The following is a 16,146-nucleotide window of genomic DNA, read 5'->3' as shown; positions in this document are numbered from 1 at the left end:
TAAAATCCAGTTCTCTTAATCGCCCATTGTATTTCATTGTAACAGTGAAGCTTCCTTCCCACATATTCCTGTATTTGTTTAAGGAACCTTTATAAAGCAATTCAGTTCTGTTGTTTTTTTCAGGCTCTGAGATTCTTTTGAAGGCTTTGGAGTAAAAGTCATTAATAGAAAGTACTATACAGTAATAGAAAGTAAATAAAAACCACTTTACTTACAGAAGCAAGTTGCTGCCTGTCGCCTTCTCTGGCGCTGTTTGAAGGTGGTAAGAGAGGAATAGCCTGTGGACTGGACTAATGATCTCCTGTTCCCTTTAGGCAAGCTTGTCCTCCATCCAGGGGGAACTGAAGCAATTAGCAGAAGATGCCAGGGAGATGCCAGGTTCACCTGATGCAGAATCTGTCTTTTTGGGGACAGGAAAGGAAACTTCAGACACAGAATGTGATGAAAAATACCCCCTACTCATGCCAAAGGGACTAGTGCTGACCTTGAAGCCCCTTGCGAATCGATTCTCTAGGAGAGCATGGAGGAGGCAGAGGTCTTCAGCTCTGAAGCCTGTCCTCATTCGACCGAGTCCTTGTCTGCAGCCCAGTTCCAACACTATTAACATCCAGAAAACTGTGAAGTTGTCCCAGTCAGAAGCTCCTCCCAGCAAAGTTATGGTTCAGATTCCTCGGCTAATCCAGCCAGCTGCAGTTATGCAGACGGTGCCAGGAGTGCAGCCTTTGAATGTTCCAGCAGTAGTAGGAAGTGGGGATGGCTTGGAATTTCCGAATGTGCTGTCTGCTTCACATTCAGACTCCAGACAAGCTTTCTCAGGTGCTGTACCGCCAGCTCTAATGTCCTCAAACCCAGTAACTTTGCAGCCAAAACTGATGCTGCCAGCTTTGGCCGGAGCGAAAATACGCAAACCTTGTGTTCGTAAGGGATACCAAAAGAAAAAAGGGACAAAATCTGCCTCGCTGATAAAGACCTCACCTTTGATTCAGCCATCTCCTGTCATCCTTACTGTACCTGCTACCACAGTGAAAGTGGTTAATATAGGCAATGGTTGCAATATGATTCAGCCCATAAATACAACAGTTGGTAGAGGCACTCAGGCTATTCCGGTTACAACCTTACTGGTAAATCCATCCACTTTCCCGTGTCCATTAAATCAGCCTCTAGTGACTTCTTCAATTCCTTCATTGTTAGTCTCTCCTAACCCTGTTAGTCTTTCTGCATCACCTGTTTGTGAAAATGAGGAACAGCTGAATCTGGTTCCTTCCTGCCCAGCTGGAAATAACAAAAACACCTATCCCATGGTGGAGCCCAAGGTTGAACCCCCAGAACTGTATGTTTCGTGCTCCACTGTCTCCCCCAAGAAGGAGAGTAGTACAAATCCTGGCACTTCAAATAATGGCGGTCAGGAAAACGTAAATAAAGGTAACTGCTGTAGCTGGGCAGTGGTAGAAGGAGGTGAGAATGCTTCAGAGCCACTGTCTGCAGACCTCTTGGCTCATTTAGAAGATCCAGACGAAACAATGAAAATCGAGTCTGAAGATTCAAATGATGCTAGCAAGGAAGTAAATCCAGTACAGAAGAGGGATCTTTTATGTGCTGAAGTGAAGGAGGAATTCATGCTGGATCTTGGCCAGGAGCTGAACATGGAGGCTGCATGTTCATGTTCAAATGACCCAAAAGAAATTAAAAAGGAGCATCCTTTGTGTGACGAGAAGGGAGAAGAAGAACGACGGGCTTTGCAGTCATCTCCCCAGGGTGAACAGCAGATGGATGCAGGTGGTGTTGCTGGACCACAAGTAAGTAGTGAGTCTCCAAAGAATCTTCCTTACGCAGCAGATGTTGAGGCAGAATTTAGTAGCCCACTAGGAAGACCAGAGGATTCATCCAGTATAGATGGCCAGTCTGTTGGGACACCAGCGGGCCCTGAAGCTGGAGGAGAGAGAGAAGGACAAGAAGAAGAGGAAGAAGACGACTTTGATGATTTTACACAAGATGAAGATGAAGAAATGTCATCAGCCTCAGAAGAATCTATTCTTTCAGTGCCAGAACTTCAGGTAAAAGCAAACAAAACTAAAAAAACTTGTTAATGACAAATACCCACGTCCTGAAACACCCTAGTGGAGTCAGGGCAAATCACAATTGGAATCCAATTGGAAAAATAGTCATAGAATGGCATGGTATTGTGCAGTTTTACTGAAAAATTGGACACCACATTTTCCTGAGAAGATTCTAAGTCCAAACTAAAGGGATATCTTGCAAACACACAGATTTAAATTCTGCTGAGTTATAAGGACTTCCTCAGCTGAGGCTGTTCTTTAAGAAGTACTTTAAGTGAAAAATATTTTCCAGGTCCCAATTCCAGCAAGCCTTTAAGAACTAAGATGATCATTACGGAATCCCATCTGACTTACGGCTTTTAAAAGTGACAGATTCTCAAATTTAATTTTGTGTGTGATACAAAAATAGGCAGTTGTGGTTGTTGTTGAGTTCTGCCCGTTCAGTAGAATCCTCTACTTGGTCAGATGTTGATCTGTGAAATTGGCTGGTAGAATTATGATGGAATGAGCTAGTTGCTGAATGACATCAAAACAAACACTGAAAGAAAACAATGTGACATTTTTGTTGTTGTGGCTTTCTAAGGAGACAATGGAAAAACTTACTTGGCTCGCAACAGAGAGACGGTTAAGCCAAGAAGGAGATTCTGAAGAAGAGAATTCCCAGGAAGAGAACTCTGAGCCGGAGGAGGAGGAGGAGGAAGGGGAAGGAATAGAGAGTTTACAGAAAGATGATGAAGTATGTGGTGATACATCGGAGGAACCTAAATCTGCCTTCACCTTGACAAAGGCCGCCCCACAGGTGGAAGCCCACAGAATGCCAGCAGGTAGGTTCTGTCAGTTTGTTTGGACACAGGGCATGGAGAAATAGAACTGCTCTCTGCATTAAAAGCAAAACAATTGGGAAACTGTACCTGGGTAACTTCCAGATGCTTTCCATCTGGAAATTAAATTTTGCAGCAATCATAATTCTGTGAAAACACTTTTTAGTATAGAAGCCCTTGTGTATGTGAACCGAGTGTTTTTAGTCCATTGTAATGCATTTGTGCTTCAAAAATTTGCAAACATAAGATTTGTAATTTGTGCCAGCTAATACCTGATACCTATATAAGAACAATATTATATAGTCAAATTTTTGCTAAATTTAATTTTGTGTTATAAAGTCAGGTTGGGGAAAAATAAATGAAACAAAATAATACCTTAGCAGAATCTAGCAGGTGGTAGATGAAGTTGAGCAGTGGACCTCAGCCTGTTAGACCAAAAGATTCCTCATCTGAAGACATCAAAATTGTGATGTAGCAGCTCTTAGTATTTCATTCCCTATTTTGTGACAGCAGTTATTTATCTGTGATGTTAACTCTATCTGTGTAAATAATAAGCTGAAAGACTAATTTGCAAGCGTTACAGCCAGCTCTGATGCTCATATCGTATCTCTGTTCACCCACTATGCTCTTTTTGCCCCTGGTATGCAGGAGATGGATCTATTGGTTCTGGGCAGGTTCTAGCTGAGGAACAGCCAGGAGGGGTTTGTTCCTGTATCAAGATTTTTTTTTTTCTTCCCATCAGGCACTATAAAAAGAAACAGCCAATTTGGAATATGTTAGTCAGCCTGACTAATGAAAAACATATTACTCATACGCTTCCAGGAGAGTGCAAACAGTTAACTTACCACTAACTCTGAAATCCTGCTTTTCCTATTGCAATATTGATCTAAAGAGGAGTTCTCTGCCAGCTGAGGGAACATGTGAAAAGTACCTGTACAACTTGCTTTGTGCTTCTTCACAGGAGAAAATATGAAAGCCTCCGGGAAGAGCAGGAGCTCCCACAGAACCAGAAATAAGAGGGGACGGGCTCGTGCTAGCAAAGATACATCTAAGCTGCTGCTCTTGTATGATGAAGACATCCTGGAGAGAGATCCCCTGCGGGAACAGAAGGATCTGGCATTTGCCCAAGCCTATCTAACCAGGGTGAGCCAGGCTAGGTGTAACCCAGAAACAGGAACACTGGACACACAGAGTCCTCTAACACGGTTCATGCCTGAGCCCCGTAACTGCCAGTTCTAACTGGATGTACTGAATCTGGTTGGGATGGAGTTATCTTTCTTCATAGCACCCCGTATGGTGGTCTCCTTTACTTATTAAACTGTCTTTTATCTTGCCCTATGTGTTTTCTTGCTTTTGCTCTTCCTCTTCCCTCCCCTGTCCCGCTTGCGGAAGGTGGGGAGAGAGTGGGTGGCTGTCGGGGGGTGCTTAGCTGCTGGCTGCAGGCAATCCCCAACACTCGGCTCCTTTTAATGTCAGAATTTCCTAGGCTTGGGTTTGGTTCCCTTCTTTCTTGTGAACAGTTCAGATTTATCTTTAAGGAGGAGACTTGGTTGGCTCAAGAGAACTGGAAGCACTGTGTAAATTCTGAGATTTAGAGATCTAGAGATCAAAGATTACTAAATTAACTTGTTTCTTTCTTGGACATTATGTACTTCTGTAAAGGTCTGTTGCTTTTTCCAGGTGCGTGAAGCCTTGCAGCATGTTCCTGGAAAGTATGAAGACTTTCTGCGTGTTATCTATGAGTTTGAGATTAGCACAGGCAAGCGAACGGCTGTGGATCTCTATTCCACTTTACAGAAACTGTTGCATGACTGGCCACAGTTGCTCACAGACTTTGCTGCCTTTCTTCTACCGGAACAAGCTTTGGAGTGTGGACTGGTAAGTATAAGAAAGGAGGAGACCAAATTTTTAAGCAGGCAATGTTGAATGCTAGTGGGAGTGAAAGAATAAGGGATTCTTCCTAAGGCAAGAAAGGTAAACGGCAGGCAAATCATTTGCTTACCTTGCTGTTTTATTAATCAGAATTGAAAGGTCTAGTGTTTGTTTTAAGTCTCATACTCGGTGTTTCTGTGGAGAATCAGCCTTTCCCAGTTATATCGCAGAACCTGACTGCAGAGACAACGTGCAGCAAGTGGAATGGTTCCCTTGTCTCACAAATCAGCCTTCCACTTTGTAAGATAGAGGTTTTCACCTCTTACATTCTTTCTGGGTTTTCCTATCTTATGTGTATATGGTTGAAGCAAAACTTTATAGCTCACGTGAGTGTTGATTATACGAAGTCTTGTTTCTGTTCCTCCACCTCTTCCCAGTTTTGCAAGGGGTGGCAAAACAAGTGGGAAACAAGTAGTAAGACGGGCAGTTTGTAACTTGCTTAAGCCAACTAGAGATGCTTGGAAATATATTCTTGAACATGAGGGATGAATCTTTTTCTTTTGGTCAGTTTGAAGAGCAGCAAGCATTTGAAAAAAGCCGGAAGTTTCTCAGGCAGCTGGAGATTTGTTTTGCTGAAAATCCTGCCCACCATCAAAAGATCATCAAAGTTCTGCAGAGCTGTGCAGATTGCCTCCCCCAGGAGATTGCAGAGGTAATCAGGCATCCTGGTGTCTCCTGTCTCTCAAAACCCCAAGAATGGCATCGCTGCCCTGCTTCCCTCGTCCCCTCTGCTGCTCTTTGAGACCATGGGAGTTTATCAAGTGTGATCTCCCCGTGTGGGGCGTGGTAGAGAACTGGCGCTGTGTGTCTCCTCTCTCCTACCTCCACCTTGCTTTTATCACCTTGCAGGTGAAATTTTAGCTTAGTGCCTCCTGCAGAATCTGCCCAGAATTCTGGAGGGATATTCCTATGCTAATTGGATAGCTGGATGTGGAATGATCTCAAAATATTGAAGAAGTAGTACCAGTGCGAGCATGGGGTGTTGGTGGACAGCCGGCTTAACGTGAGCCAGCAGTGTGCCCAGGTGGCCAAGAAGGCCAACGGCATCCTGGCCTGTGTGAGGAACAGCGTGGCCAGCAGGAGCAGGGCAGTGATGGTGCCTCTGTACTGGGCACTGGTGAGGCCTCACCTCGAGTGCTGTGTTCAGTTCTGGGCCCCTCACTACAGGAAGGACACTGAGCTGCTGGAGCGTGTCCAGAGGAGAGCCACCAAGCTGGGGAGGGGTCTGGAGAACAAGTCACACGAGGAGAGGCTGAGGGAACCGGGCATGTTTAGTTTGGAGAAGAGGAGGCTGAGGGGGGACCTCATTGCCCTCTACAACTCCCTGAAAGGAGGGTGTAGAGAGGTGGGTGTTGGCCTCTTCTCCCAAGGGAATAATGACAGGAGCAGAGGAAATGGTCTGAAGTTGGGGCAGGAGAGGTTTAGATTAGGTATTAGGAAGAATTACTTCACTGAGAGGGTGGTCAGGCACTGGAACGGCCTGCCCAGGGAGGTGGTGGAGTCGCCATCCCTGGAGGTATTTAAGAAACGTGTAGACGCGGCACTTCAGGGCATGCTCTAGTGCCCGAGAGTGTTGGTTTGTGTCTGTTTGTGGGTGGGTGTGGTGTGGGGTTGGTTGTTTTGTGTGGTTTTTGGTTTTGTTTTGGTGTTTGGTGTGTTTTGGGTTGGTTTTTTTTTTTGTGGTTGGACTCGATCTCAAAGGTCACTTCCAACCAAGAAGATTCTGTGATAAACTTCCATGTTGGAGGTCTAATAAGCCTTGATGTTCTACTTGCTTTGAGAAATCCTTCTGAGAAGAATGTGATGATGTGGAATGAAACACTGATTTTCTTTGGATTTCTCTCTTTCAGCTGAAGACCCAAATGTGGCAACTGTTGAAAGGACACGACCACTTGCAGGATGAATTCTCCATTTTCTTTGATCACTTAAGGCCCTCAGCCAACCGCATGGGAGACTTTGAGGAGATCAACTGGACAGAAGAGAAGGAATATGAGGTGGAACAATCTTTTCCCCAAGGCCAGAAAAGATAAAAGCAGAGATACGAGACATGCTTGAACTCAAATGGAGGCTGCGTTTCCAGAGAGGAGGAAGCAGCAGGGTGGGATGGGTGTTGGCGGACTGAAGCAAATTTTTCAGTTTTTTTTTTTACAGCATTTATATCTCTTCTAACATAATTGAACTTGTTGTGTCGTGGAGCTCAGCTCAATATTCAGAAATTCATAGGGAAAATGAAGTTTGGTCTGCTGAAGAGCTGTCATGATAGAGCAGTTCTTCTGTGTTTCTTTTTTTGTAGTTTGATGGGTTTGAAGAGGTGTCTTTGCCGGATGTAGAAGAGGAGGATGAACCACCCAAGATGCACACAGCCACAAAAAATAAGAAGCGGAAAGAGATCGGAGGCCAGAATAATGACAAGGTGGGCCTGGGGTATCTCACTAGTCCATGTATATGGACTCTGAGAAAATGCATGCCCGTGAGGATAAATGTGTCTTACCAAGAGACATGACAACAGCCTATAAAGATTTGAAGAAAGGGGATTGAAATGTTTCCATTGTGCTTGGCTTGCTGGCAGCATAATTGCTTTAGTTCTCTCCAGGTGTGCGCAGAGTGGCCCCTCCTGGCTCCCTCTGGGGTTAACCTTCCCCTGACTGTCATCTTTGTGTACCCTGCACATGTCAGCTGGAGTATGTCTGTTTCCAGGAGGTCGAGTGGGTAGATGGGATGAAGGAATGTTCATGTTCCTGCCATGAAGGGAGTAGCGATCTCAAGCTAAAGAAAAGCAAAAGGAGGAGCTGCAGCCATTGTAGTAGTAAGGTTAGTTGATAGGCCAAGTCACCAGAGTGGTGAGTGGAAAAGTAGAGTCCTGCCAAGAGTCTCCCTGTTGTGATGATCTGTCTGGCCTCAGGCCTCATGTCTCCAAAATAATGTGTTGAGGAAAAAAGTAAATCAAAAGATGACCAGTAGCATCTCCCTCTTTGGAGCTCTGAGGGCTCTGCCTGGCCTTCCCCTTGTCTGTCTCCTGCTCACTTTCTCCTGCCCCTCCTTGCTGTGCTAAATAGTGTTAGTTTTGATGTTCTTTTGAGTTAAAAATAAGCTTTTTTTTAGTGGAAGATGCTTGTATGGCCACTATGTGAAAAGAACAATGCCTGTTCCTAATAATAAAAAAAATTTCATTTTTCTAAGTACAAACATATTGCCAAACTGAAGCCTTTGGTAGGGGCAAGGAATACTTTGGAAGCAGAGGCCGGAGCGTGAGGTTTGGACTGATAGACCACATCTCTAATTCTAAGCCTATATATTGATTTGCAGGTGTGTGAAAACAAATTTTATAAAGCTAAAGATTCTCAGGAGCTGACTACAAGCCTTGTTCAACAAGAATCAAGTCCTCAGCCTGAAGGGAAGGATTCTGGAATGTCAAAGGAACCTGCAGGAGAAAATCTGGAGAACAGAGATGAGGGAGAGGATGTCCAGAGCAGAGCAAGAACTCTGTTGAGGAAAGTGGAGACTCTGGCTTCAGGTGTGTGGAAGTCTTGTGTACAGACAGGTACATTCATCTCCAGACGGGCTCACACAAATGAGAAGAGGTATAGGGCCTTGTAATGCAAATTTATTGAGCTAATGAGAACTTCTAATAATCTTTCATTTTTTTTCCTTGTCTTCATCCACTCTGGATGCTCTAAACATGCATATATCCAGAGCATTCCCTTCAAAATAAGCTTTCCTGACAAGAGAAATATTCTCCCCTTTTCAGAATGAATGCTTCGTTTAAGCTTCTCTTGCTCATGTACTCATTGATCCCATTCCCAGAACTACCATAATACTGATTTCTTTTCCATTTTTCATTTTGACAGAGCAGTTCAAAATCACCATCTCTCTTATCTTTTAAATGATGCCCTTCATGTTACTTTTTTTTTGTTCCTTCAGTCTGGTACAGACAAGGGAGATGTGATTATTGCAGGGTAAACAACCCGAAAGGGACCTCTCCCTCCTTTCAGCAGCCAGGTCTCCCTTAGTGCTGCTGTTGGAGACAGCGCCCGGGTTAAACACAGTGGTTTTGGTGAAATGCAGCCTGATGCCTGGTTGATAGTGGTTGTGTAAATACAGTGCCAACAGCAGCAACATGTGCTTCGTTCTGAGAATTTTATTCTGGGCTGTGCGCTTAAGCTTTCTCATGTGTTCATCACGTCTGCACACTGACTGCACAGCGTCTGTCGCCTTTGAGTTACAGGGTGGGCAAACTGCAGACAGAATTACAAAACTGCTCCCAGACTGTGTTCTCATTTACACACATCTCTCTAGCAAAATAATTAAAAAAAAAAAAATCTTAAAAAGTAAGTGAATAAAGCCTCCAGAAGTTTATTCTTACTAACAGATGGTCTGAACTTATTTGGGTTTATTATCAGGATCTCCCCTGGAGGGAAAGATTGTCTCCAGCAGACATGTGTCTTCTGAAAAAGCTGCGCTGCCTGATAACGAGGTTCGAGGAGGTGTCGGAGCTGCTGGTAATACTGCAGAGGGCAGTGACTCTTCCATCACTGGCCCCCGATGCACACATCTACAAAAACCTACTCTAAAACTACCTCAAGAAACCAAAGACTTTCCCTGCACTGAGGGAAGAGAGAGCGAGGGACTAAACCAGCCCCACCAAGGAAAAGCAGATGCTTCCTTTGGGTTGAGCAGAGATCTGCTGCTCTCCTCTCCTCCTGCTACAGCACAAGATCTAACGGGACCTGGTTCCTCTTCTGGCGGGAGTTTGTGTCAGACTAAAGGGCTTTATTCGGATTCATCAGAAAAGCTTAGTGTCTTCGGTCAGCCTTCAAAATCGGGTGTGAAAGAATTGGAGGGACCACCTTTGCCTCGGGAAGGAAAACCTGAAGCAAAGCAGGGCTGGGTAACGGTGGGTAGAAAACCACCACTGGGGAAGAGCTGCAGCTCCCGAGCCCCTGGTGATTGCAGTTTGGAAACAGATGATCCGCGCTGCACTGGAAACTTCCCTGAGAGCAGATTAAAGGCAAATGCACCCAACTGCTTCCAGGTGCATCAGTGTTCTGAGCAGCTGGAATATAGAGCGGTCACTGCCTCCCTGGGGCAAAAGGAAGAGGAGCAGGAGCAGCAACAGCAGCGAGTCACAGAAGCAACCGTGTGTGCAAAGAACAGCAAAGTCAGCTCAACCGGGGAGAAGGTTGTCCTCTGGACCAGGTACGTCTGCCTGAACTGCATCTTACGTCCTTCGTGCCTTCAGTATTTGGCTTCAGCTTTCATATTATAGAATATCTTTTATTTTCATTTCGTATTCCCATTTTCTAATGTCTTCTGTGCCCTCCGTTTGAATATTCCTGCCTTGTTTCATCTACCCACAGTCCAGCATACCTGCCCTCTTGGTCCCATGAGAAATGCTGTCTGCTTGTGGCACTGTAACTATTGTAGTACTTCGGGCTGGGAAAGAATTTTTCTCCTTCAAAAAGCTTAAAAACAGGCTAAACGCAGCTCTGCTTAGAGCCATGTCTTGTGCTGGGTGGTGCTGGTAACGGAACTGCTCTGTGACTGTTACCCTCACGTTGGCCCAGGCCTCTCAGGCTTGTGGTGGTCCAAGTGTGTCAGCATGTGGTTTTGGTGGCTTTTTAACTCTTGTGCTGTTTCACAGGGAGGCTGACAGGGTCATCCTTACCACCTGCCAGGAGAAGGGAGCCCAGCTGGAAACCTTCCAGGCCATCTCACAGAAACTGGGCAACAAGACTGCTAGCGAGGTGAGGGGGGGTGGGAAAGCTTGAATCTGCTACAGTGACGGGGGAAAGGGGGTGGGAAGGAAGGAAAGGTGGAGGTTTGCCATCATACTGGTCTCCCAGACTTAACTTTAATTTGGATCAGAGAAGAACAATCCTAACTGCAAATAAAAAAACCCAAACAAACCACAAACAAACCAAACCCTGATCTGTTCTGTCAGAGACAAAAATCATGACTGCCATGGTCTTTTTTACAATGTCACCGTTGACATTTTAACCTTGTATTTAGTACCAGAATTGTTTCTGTGGCTGCTACTGGGGTCTTCAGCCTTCTGCTTCAGTACATTGGGAATCTGTCGAGGTTTGTTTCTTAACCTTCCCCACATCACTGCTGAGGAGTCTTTTCAAACTGCCTGTTTTTTGACCTGCGAGTCAGTAGAATATAACTGCACAAAACACCCTGAACTTCGTAATAGGAGACTTCCATTTCACACCACCTTCAGGTCACGGGTCATCTTGGATTTCCCTTGTTCTTCAGGTATCCCACAGGTTCAGAGAACTGATGAGGCTGTTCCACACCTCCTGCGATGGGAGCTCTGAAGATGAGGAGGATGCCACTAGCACCAGTAATACAGACCAGTTGTCAGATAAAGATCTTCTGCTTTCTGAGGAAGAGCCTGACGACTAAGTGTTTTTCTGGCTCAATAAGCTCCTGACTGCATCAGAGGGAGATGTGTTTGCCAGTTTGCTGCTAGATGGGTGCTGTGGATAGATGTTTGCACAGGTACTTAAGACAGCACCTTTTTTTTTTTTTTTTTTGGTTCACTTTCCTGCTACACTTCTGAAACGCTGCACTCCTCAGTCTGTATCAAACTGAAGGAAGAAAGGGGTTGGGGTGATAACGTGCTCTAGAACCTACATGGGGAGTTTCAAAGGTGAACTGCCAGAAGTGATGCTTGTGGACACTGACCTCACTCCAGGGTGAAGACGGGGCCACCAGCCTTGGAAAAGAACATGGAACATGTACATGTTGTACCATAAGATCTCTTTTCACTTTTTTTTTTTTTGGTAAGTTTTCCCCTTGTGTTGATTGTATGTGGGAAAGTTACAACCTGAATTCTGTATTTATTGTGTGGTCTTACTCCAACAAGTGCAGCAAATCCATTTTGCAGAGTCCTAAAAAAAAACCAAATAAGGGAAAACAGCCCCTGAAAAATCAGCTTTCCTCCTTTACCCCACAGCTGCAAGGAGCCGGACAACTTCAGCCAGCTTTTTTCACAGGATCTTGCTGCACTGAAAAGGCGGTAGCCATTGGGCCACTGTTAAAGGGAATGGCTTTAAGATCACTCTCAGAATAAAGCTATTCTTACTTTCGCTCTCTCTAATAAAGATGAGTTAGTCTGAATCTGCTTCATCTTCAGATTCATCCACTTCAACCCCTGTTTCGTAGCACTGGGACAGAGTTCTCAGCTCCTCTAAGGCCTCATGGAACTCATCCTGCTCAACTCCAGCAGAGAAGAAGCTGGCCCAGCGCCGCGTGTTCAGCTTCTGTAGATCCTTGTACAAGCCGTAGAGCAGCGTGTGCAGGACTGGGGCCGCCTGCAGGGCTGCCAGCGCGGGGACGCTCTCAACAGCTGCAGGGAAAAAGGGCTTTGTTTAAATACACCAACTCAAACTTTGTTTCCCCATTCTACTTTACGAGCAGTTGTTTTACTTGAATGTAGCATAAGAGTTGCTTAACACTGATGATTTTTGCCCTTAACGCTTAAACGTGGGTTGGTTTGGTTTGGGGTTTTTTGGTGGGTTTTTTTTTTTTTTTTATGATTCTCTCTTACTTCTGTTGGACCCTACTGCTGCCATGTAGAATCACACACTGGTTTGGGTGGGAAGGCACTATAAAAACCCATCCAGTCCCACTCCCTGCCCTGGGCAGGGACACCTCCCACCAGAGCAGGCTCCTCCAAGCCCCCTCCAACCTGGCCTTGAACCCCTCCAGGGATGGGGCAGCCACAGCTTCTCTGGGCAACCTGGGCCAGGCTCTCACCACCCTCACAGCAAAGAACTTCTTCCCAATATCTAACCTAAATCTCTCCTTTTTCAGCTTAAAACCCTTCCCCCTCGTCCCATCGCTCCCCTCCCTCATCAAGAGTGTCCCCCCCCAGCTTTCCTGGAGCCCCTTTAGGGACTGGAAGGGGCTCCAAGGTCTCCCCGGAGCCTTCTCTTCTCCAGGCTGAACCCCCCCAACTCTCTCAGCCCCCCCTCCCAGCAGAGGGGCTCCAGCCCTCCCAGCATCTCTGGGGCCTCCTCTGGCCCCGCTCCAGCAGGTCCATGTCTCTCCTGTGCTGAGGCCCCAGAGCTGGAGGGGGTATCCCCACTGGGGGGGTATCTCACCAGAGCGGAGCAGAGGGGCAGAATCCCCCCCTCACGCTGCTGGGGATGCAGCCCAGGGGGGCGGGGGGCTTGCTGGGCTGCCAGCGCAAGGTGCCGCCACCAACATCCCCACGTCCTTCTCCTCAGAGCTGCTCTTGGTCCGTTCTTCCCCCCCCAACCTGGATGGGCTTGGGGTTGCCACATGAGCGCTTTCTGTTGCAAAGTAAGTTTAAAGGGCCCTTGTTACCTGCTGAGGAATAACGGGGAGGTTCATCCAGGAGAAAGCCTTGTGTGGTCAGAAGAGGAGAAAAAAACTGGGGGTACGGTGGTTGGGTAGGACACGGCTGCTCAAGCACATGGGCTGTGCTGTAAGGAAGATGGTGAACAGAAGTTACTCAAAACTCGCTCTACCTTCAGTTTTAGCGTTCCCTGTTCTAAAAAAAAAAACCAACACACCAAAAAAAAAAACAACCCACAAAAAAAGACTGTTACCAACCTGAATGCCCCAGGAAACAGCGCATTCAAGTACATCTGCAGGGCCTCCTCGCTGCTTGGGCAGGTGTGAAGGGCTGAAGTGGGCGGTTTTCCTGGAGAGCTGCTGCAAAGAAAACCAATTTTTCCAGGAGCCCTGACTGAAAATGTCAGTGACTGCTTTTTAGCTCTTTTGCCAAAGTTAGTAGCGTGTAATGGACTGGATCACCAGACTTGGGGTTTGGTTTTTTTTTTTTCTCTCTCTCCATTCAGCCGACACTCCCCATAGGATTGAGAATTACTTTGGGAAGGTCATTGCTGCCAAGAGCACCAGAGTTCCAACAGTACCTGACGGGACTTTCTTTGCTGATTCCTCGCAGCACAACAGACTGAGCGAAGCAGCTGCCGACCCCCCGCTCCCTGCACGGGGACAGGAGCGTCCATGGCACGGCCTGCGGGTGGGCGCACAGAGCCTCGGGGAGCGAGTGGCTGCGCCGGGCAGGGAAGGGAAGGGAAGCCCAGGCAGCCACAACCTGCGGGGTGGGAGGAGAGGTGACGAGTCGCCATCAAGAACACGCTCCCCGTGTCCTTTTGTCCGCGCCTGCAGGGGTGCGAGGGGGAACAGCAGTTCTTGCCCGCAGCCACGGCAGAGGTAGAGCCGGGAGGATTGGAGGCTGCTGCTCCCTCTGCCCTCACCTTCCTCCCGGAGAAGGTGAGCGTTTCAGCCAAGTGCATCATGGAGCCCTGGGAAGCGCAGAGCCGGTACGGAGCAGTGACGGTGTCAAGCGCTGCTGCCAAAATGGCGCTGCTGTGGTAGCTGAGTGACGGCTACGGAGAAAGACAAAAGGCCCCGGGTGTGTGTGTGTAAATTCAGCTGTTCCTTAAACACCTTTTTGTATATTTAACTTAAAAGCACAATTTCCAATCTGCCCATACAGGTCGTGTTTCACACTTAGTTCGGGTTTGGGCCAAGCAGTGAACAAACTGCCCATTTTCTCGTCAGCAGCTTCTTCGTGCTCGGGCCAGGCTGGAGTCACAGCCCCCGCGCGTGAAGAATAATGCCATAAAGTGGTTTTTCAGTGCTGGAACTGAAGGCAGTACGCCCATGGGGAGACTGCGAAAAAGGACATGTGATGACATTTTTTTAAAGTATGAGCAAACGATGGGAATGAAAAGCTGACGACGACATCTCCGCTAACACTGAAAAAGCAGGAAAAGATTTTTTTCTGCTTAGCAGAACACTGTCCTGAAAAACCATTGGTGAAAATACACAGTTGCAGAAAACGCTTTTAGAGAGTAGTAAATGTGAGAAAGCTGAAAGGCCCCGGGGCAGGCGTTTCCAGGTAAACGGCACGTACGTCGTAGTCTATGTAGGGAAATGTCACGGGGGGCTGCGACTTCATGCCCAGACTCCCCCGGAGCGAGAGGGGGCAAAAGAGCGAGCTGTGACTGGAGAGACGGACAATCCCCAGGGCTGTGTTCATCACTCTGTAAACGTTCTTCTGAGAATCCTGAGGGAAAAAAAAATCCAACCATTAAAATCTTAAAGATGCAAGCAAGAAACGGTCTCACCCAGATCGGGCACGAACGCGTCATCTCTTCCCGGTTTTCCCCATTATTTACTCACTCCCACGTTACTGGAGACTGGAGTCAAGCCCCAGGTCAGGATTCCTTTTCCTGAATACTCATCACAGAGCAGTTCTGTCACCTTGGCACCAACTCCTGAGAATCCGTTGTGCAGGTCACAGAGGACTTGAAACCCCTGCATAAAACGACGGCAGCGTCTGAGATTCCACTGAATCTTGAACGGAAAGTTTCTTGAAAGAAAAAGGAGTTCAGCCCAAGCTGTCAAACCTGCAGGTAATCACACTCTTCAACATAAAAGTGCAACCGATCTTCCAACTCTTCTATGCAGCCAGGATCCTGCAGGAGACTTTCACCTTGTCCAAAGGCTTCCAGACAACCACAGTCCCTAAGGAAAAAAGAGGGGGCTGTGGGTGGGAAGAGCTTATTTTATCCCTTCTTCAGTCTTCCTCGAAGGCAAAACTAAGATCCTGTTCTGGAGAACGGATTCTGAAGCAAAGCTCCAGGCCATACCCATCACGCATGTACTGACGGATGACATAGAGGCTCTTGGGGTGCAGGCGCACACTGAGGTAGTCGGACCAGCCCCGCACGCTGCCGCCCGAGGGAACCTCCTGGGAAACAGCGGGTGGCGAAGGGGTGGGAGAGGCACCTGAACAGGACAGATGTGAAAAGCAAAGGGCTTTTCAACTCAGAACATCCCCTTGAATAAAGAAAACAACGACAGCTTTTTATCTCGCCCAGTTTCTTAACCTATTTCCTGCTCTTTGACCCATCTTCCTGTAAGCAAAGAAATGTTATCCCATAGTTTTCCTTCTCCCTTCATGCTTGGTCACTGGCAAGTCATCCATCGCGCCACAGGGCCTGTTCTACCTTTCCAGAACATTTTGATCCCAGCAAGCAGCCTGGAGAAAAGGAGGCCGAGGAGAGACTTTCTCGCTCTCTACAGCTCCCTGAAAGGAGGGTGTAGCCAGGGGGGGTCGGTCTCTTCTCCCAAGGAACAGGCGATGGGACGAGAGGAAATGGCCTCAAGTTGCACCAGGGGAGGTTTAGGATGGATATTGGGAGAAATGTCTTCACCCAAAGGGTTGTCAGACATTGGCAGAGGCTGCCCAGGGCAGTGGTGGAGTCGCCATCCCTGGAGGGATTTCAAAGCCGGGCAGACGTGGTGCTGAGGGACACGGGTCAGGG

The 16,146-nt window shown here is 47.2% G+C and overlaps 2 protein-coding genes across 2 annotated transcripts in view; one reads left to right on the top strand and one right to left on the bottom strand.

Annotated features, from left to right (window-relative positions):
* Positions 1–11,933, top strand: part of LOC141475888 (GON-4-like protein) — a 31,069-nt gene extending 19,136 nt beyond the window's left edge. The window contains 12 exon segments of the mRNA XM_074164440.1: positions 315–2,054; positions 2,641–2,881; positions 3,840–4,021; positions 4,559–4,756; positions 5,319–5,462; positions 6,661–6,804; positions 7,104–7,223; positions 7,508–7,621; positions 8,117–8,324; positions 9,211–10,006; positions 10,452–10,554; positions 11,069–11,933. Coding sequence (XP_074020541.1) covers positions 315–2,054; positions 2,641–2,881; positions 3,840–4,021; positions 4,559–4,756; positions 5,319–5,462; positions 6,661–6,804; positions 7,104–7,223; positions 7,508–7,621; positions 8,117–8,324; positions 9,211–10,006; positions 10,452–10,554; positions 11,069–11,218 — 4,140 coding nt within the window. The 3' untranslated portion in view covers positions 11,219–11,933.
* MSTO1 (misato mitochondrial distribution and morphology regulator 1) overlaps positions 11,350–16,146 on the bottom strand; it is a 5,870-nt gene continuing 1,073 nt past the window's right edge. The window contains exons 5-13 of the mRNA XM_074164413.1: positions 15,469–15,607; positions 15,226–15,343; positions 14,999–15,133; positions 14,730–14,882; positions 14,068–14,199; positions 13,720–13,904; positions 13,397–13,498; positions 13,148–13,266; positions 11,350–12,164 (exon numbers count right to left, since the gene is read on the bottom strand). Coding sequence (XP_074020514.1) covers positions 11,926–12,164; positions 13,148–13,266; positions 13,397–13,498; positions 13,720–13,904; positions 14,068–14,199; positions 14,730–14,882; positions 14,999–15,133; positions 15,226–15,343; positions 15,469–15,607 — 1,322 coding nt within the window. The 3' untranslated portion in view covers positions 11,350–11,925. The remainder of the gene's footprint in view (positions 12,165–13,147; positions 13,267–13,396; positions 13,499–13,719; positions 13,905–14,067; positions 14,200–14,729; positions 14,883–14,998; positions 15,134–15,225; positions 15,344–15,468; positions 15,608–16,146) is intronic.

The sequence above is a fragment of the Numenius arquata genome, chromosome 27 (assembly GCF_964106895.1).
Source record: "Numenius arquata chromosome 27, bNumArq3.hap1.1, whole genome shotgun sequence".
NCBI lineage: Eukaryota > Metazoa > Chordata > Aves > Charadriiformes > Scolopacidae > Numenius > Numenius arquata.
This window is presented reverse-complemented; position numbering and strand designations above follow the sequence as displayed.